Raw genomic sequence first — 4,180 nt, 5'->3', positions numbered from 1 at the left:
TTGTTTATAACTCAAGCATTGCAGCATTTAATATCTGAAAGTGAAACTGACGACATTAATTTTCATTCTCCGAACTGGGAGATGCAAATTATGGAAAACAGCATAAAGAAAGAAAGGTAAATTGGGTTTTTAATGTTTCTTTATTTCTACTAATTGAAGGTAGTGGTTGTAAAACAGACACATAAATTGATTAAAATATCTTAAAGTTGGTGTGTCTGGCCAGAAGTGGTTTAAATTTTAGTTTTAACTATTTGATGCGCATTGGGATCAAACAAACAAAAAAAGCTTTTCAAAGCCACACAATGGGTCAATTTCTGAGCTGCACCTTTCAGGAAGTGCATCTCTGGATGATGTGGAGTGTTGCTACTGGTGGCTTTGCCATCTGTCCTGCCTCAGTTTAAGTAAGAGCACTTCTGCCTCATCTCCTACAACTCCAGAATGCCACTGCTGTTTTCTATGGGGCCAGTAACTGTGGAGCCTGCTGTAAAATGGCAACACAAAAACCTCATGACTACCAAGTCTATAAGGAAAGTATTAAACATAGAAAAATTGCAAAAGCTAACAAAAGGAAAGTAAAATGTTTAATGTTCCTAGTTTCTCTCAAGTTATATGAAAAGGCAGTTATTTGCCACTTCACAAATATGAGAGATCTTTATAGTTCTTTTCTTCAAATGTAGTTAGTGTAGTATGTTATCCAAAATACAGAGTATGCAGTATGTTATGGAAACACTGCCAGTGATTCCATTACTGAGCTGGGTTTTGTAATTAAAGCAGGGACTTACCCACTTTATGTATGAGGAATACTCCATATCCTCCCCAAAATTACAACATTTTCTCTTGAATACAGAATGAATTGAGAATTTTCAACTAAATTGGCTTAATTACTTTGTTACAACTAATTAAGAAGTCTTTTTTCCCCAAAAATGATCTTAATACTGGAATAACAGATACTTTGAACTACCCTTATAGTTAAAACTCACTGAAATCTTCTGTATAAGCTACATTTCATGACTTTTTGTAGGATTAATGGTAACTTTTTTCCCCATTTTACTTCTTAAACTGGGAATAAGAATACAGTAACTCCTCACTTAGTCATATCAGTTAATGTTGTTTCGTTGTTACATTGCTGATCAATTAGAGAACATGCTCATTTAAAGTTGTCCAGTGTTCCCTTATAACGTCTTTTGGCAGCCGCCTGCTTTGTCCACTGCTTGCAGGAAGAGTTGCCTGGTGGGGGCAGCTGGTGGAGGCTTGGAACTAGGGTGGACTGGCTGCCCCCCTATCAGCTCCCTGTTCCCCTAAATTCCCTGTGCGGCAGCTGCCCAGCAGGCTATCAATTGCCGGCAGTTCAGCTGTCCCTCCCCCCACTGCCATGTGCTACTCCTGCCCTCTGCCTTGGAGCTGCTCCCCAGAGCCTCCTGCTTGCTGTGCGGGGGGGTGGGGAGGAGGAGAGAAGAAGGGGGCTAATGTCAGGGTGTCCCCCTCCCCGTGCTCCTGCACCCTGCTTACCCCATTTCCATAGAGCAGGGTGGGGACACAACAGGGCTCAGGACAGAGGGAGCTTGCTGGCAGGAGCCACTGTCTCAAGTTGCTCTATTTAAAAAGGCAATGTACTTAGAGTGGGGTCAGCGTACTTAAAGGGGCAATGTGCATGCATCTCTCTCTCTGTCTCTCTCTGCCATGCTTTCTCCCCTCCCTCCATTTGTGCTGCCTTGTAGAGTGTAAGGCTACATTAACAACAATATGTTAACCCTTGAGGGCTCAGCTGATTGCTAGTTCATCATTTAGCAGTAAGGCATTCCCTGGGAAATATCCCACCCTCTGACTTCACCACCTCAACCAAGCTTCACCATCATCATGTACAGTATTAAATTGTTTGTTTAAAACTTAGTGTGTGTGTGTGTGTGTGTATATATATATATATATATATAGTCTTTTGTCTGGTGGAAAAAAATTTCCCTGGAACCTAACCCCTCCTATTTACATTAATTCTTATGGGGAAATTGGATGCGCATAACATCGTTTCGCTTAAAGTTGCATTTTTCAGGAACATAACTACAGTGTTAAGTGAGGAGTTACTCTAATGTATTAGAGAACTTCATATAGAACTGCCCTCTTTCAAAATGGCTACCAGCTCTCATTGTTCTCAATGGGGCCATGGCCACAGAATGCTGGACTCAGCTTGCTGGAAACCATGGGAGATGGTGATCATTTCTTTTTTAAAAGAGAATTTTTGAAAGAAGGCACCTGAACGAAGGACAGCTATTGCCTTTGAGAGGTCTCAAAAAACCCTGAAGTTATTTGCAATTGTATATGTGTACTAAAACAGTGCTTAGTAAACACAGTATTTTCCTCATAGGCAAATCAATACTGTGTACTAAAGAAGTCCCAGCACAGGATTTAAGAACACTCTGTGAAAGACTGAGAGGAACAAATAGCAGCTGTGCTAAATCAACAAGCGATGTGCACACCAACTCTTTATATGAACCTGCTTTGGCAATTGACACAGACAAAAAGGTAGAGTTTGCTCCCCAACCACCTGGGGAAAAAATCCAGCATCTGAAGAACTGTCATGAAGGTAACAATGGCTTGGAAATAAAGATAACAGAAAAGGCAACTGATTTGAAAGGATGGGACAGAGTTCCTGATGAGGCTTATGATCTACTTGATAAGCTACTGGATCTAAACCCAGCTACAAGAATAACTGCAAAAGAGGCTTTGCTGCATCATTTTTTTAAAGATATCAGACAGTGAGAAGACGCCTGATTCCATTATTTCCTTGATCTTTGCTTCACATGAAAATATCATACAGTATTAGTTGAATTTCAGATGCTCACTTTGAGTGTATTTATCTTCATGGCATGTAGTGATCTGCTTTTCTTGTACTCTGTGGAAGAGGTTTCTGAAAAATTGCCAGAAATATGTTTCTGGTGGAGGAAGGTTGGCATCATGGATTGGAAGTAGAATACAGAGCATTTCACCTTTTTAAATCACAATTTCAAGTCCATTTCTTGTTACTAGTGAGGGAAACATCTTCTGATGGCTGTTCAGTGGCCTATGTGAAGTGAATTTATGGTTGTAGTCCAACTGTAGAAGACAAGTGTTCACATTACCAAAACCCTTCCTTGCTGACACTGATACCAAATACTGAATAAGCAAGACAAGTGGCATACTTTCACACACACCCCCTCCCCAGGTCATTGCTGAAGCTCATTGCTGAGGTGTGGGAAAGGCAGCTGTCTGTGCTGTACCTGTTCTATGAGGAAAAGAAGGACTTAGTCTAAGGCTGTCAATAATAAGTTTCACAAGCACTAAGTTGACTTATTTGTTTTTAAATCTTCTAGTAAAATTTAAAATCTTTCCTATAAAATAGAATACACAAATGTATGTTAAGTGTGGTTATAATATGAGGAAATGTGTGACTTTTGGTTAACATACAACGTTTAGTATTCTGTCCACATGCATACATCCCTTTCTTTTCTCCTTGTGATCCACTTACTTTCCAGCTTGTTGTACTTTTTGTATTGGACAGCCTAGCTACATTGCCACTGGCCATAAATAGTCTATCCAAGTCATCCCCGGAGAATACCTTTTTATTTTTTTATTTTTAAATTAACTGCTAATCTAGGGGTCAGGTATTGTTTTGACTGTGTAACCTCCGTAAGGGCAAGTGTTCCAAGAAGTATACCTTCCCCACCCCACTTGGGCAGTGGGGATTAGCACAATTGCTCTTATTGTGCACAACCTGTACTTTCTCAACTAACGTAACATGGGTAACTGTCAATGCACACCTCACTGAGTAGCTCATGTGGCATGTATGCATATCAGTATGACTGTTTTGGAAACTTGTATTTTCACAAACTGTCCATTAAATAAAAGTTTTGTTTTTATAACTTGGGAAGATTGTTTAGTGGTAATAGTTTAAAACTGCCAAACGATTGGTAAGGAAGGGACATCCTGAGGGATGTCTCTGTGCAGAAAATTATATATTAAAATGCAGATTTTTGTTTTCCTGCATAAATCCCTCAGTGATCGAAAACAGTTCAACGGGCTTCACCATATAGGGCTGCTAGATTCAGAGGTTTGTTAGTGTTTAATCTTGAGCAAGTTTTTTAACTGAGTTAAAAGGAGCTATTAAGTTGCCTGTAAAGTGCTCCAGCCTGAAACTTGCCCTAAACCA

At 39.9% G+C, this 4,180-nt stretch overlaps 1 protein-coding gene across 1 annotated transcript in view; it reads left to right on the top strand.

Annotated features, from left to right (window-relative positions):
- LOC113407297 (cell division cycle 7-related protein kinase-like) overlaps positions 1-3,003 on the top strand; it is a 56,762-nt gene extending 53,759 nt beyond the window's left edge. Inside the window, exon 10 of the mRNA XM_026655633.2 lies at positions 2,360-3,003. Coding sequence (XP_026511418.1) covers positions 2,360-2,754 — 395 coding nt within the window. The 3' untranslated portion in view covers positions 2,755-3,003. The remainder of the gene's footprint in view (positions 1-2,359) is intronic.
- Positions 3,004-4,180: the final 1,177 nt, after the last annotated feature.

The sequence above is a fragment of the Terrapene carolina genome, unplaced genomic scaffold (genome assembly GCF_002925995.2).
Source record: "Terrapene carolina triunguis isolate 2854851 unplaced genomic scaffold, T_m_triunguis-2.0 Scaffold210, whole genome shotgun sequence".
NCBI lineage: Eukaryota > Metazoa > Chordata > Testudines > Emydidae > Terrapene > Terrapene triunguis.
The sequence above is the reverse complement of the archived record's forward strand: the minus strand, read 5'-3'. Positions and strand labels throughout refer to the sequence as shown.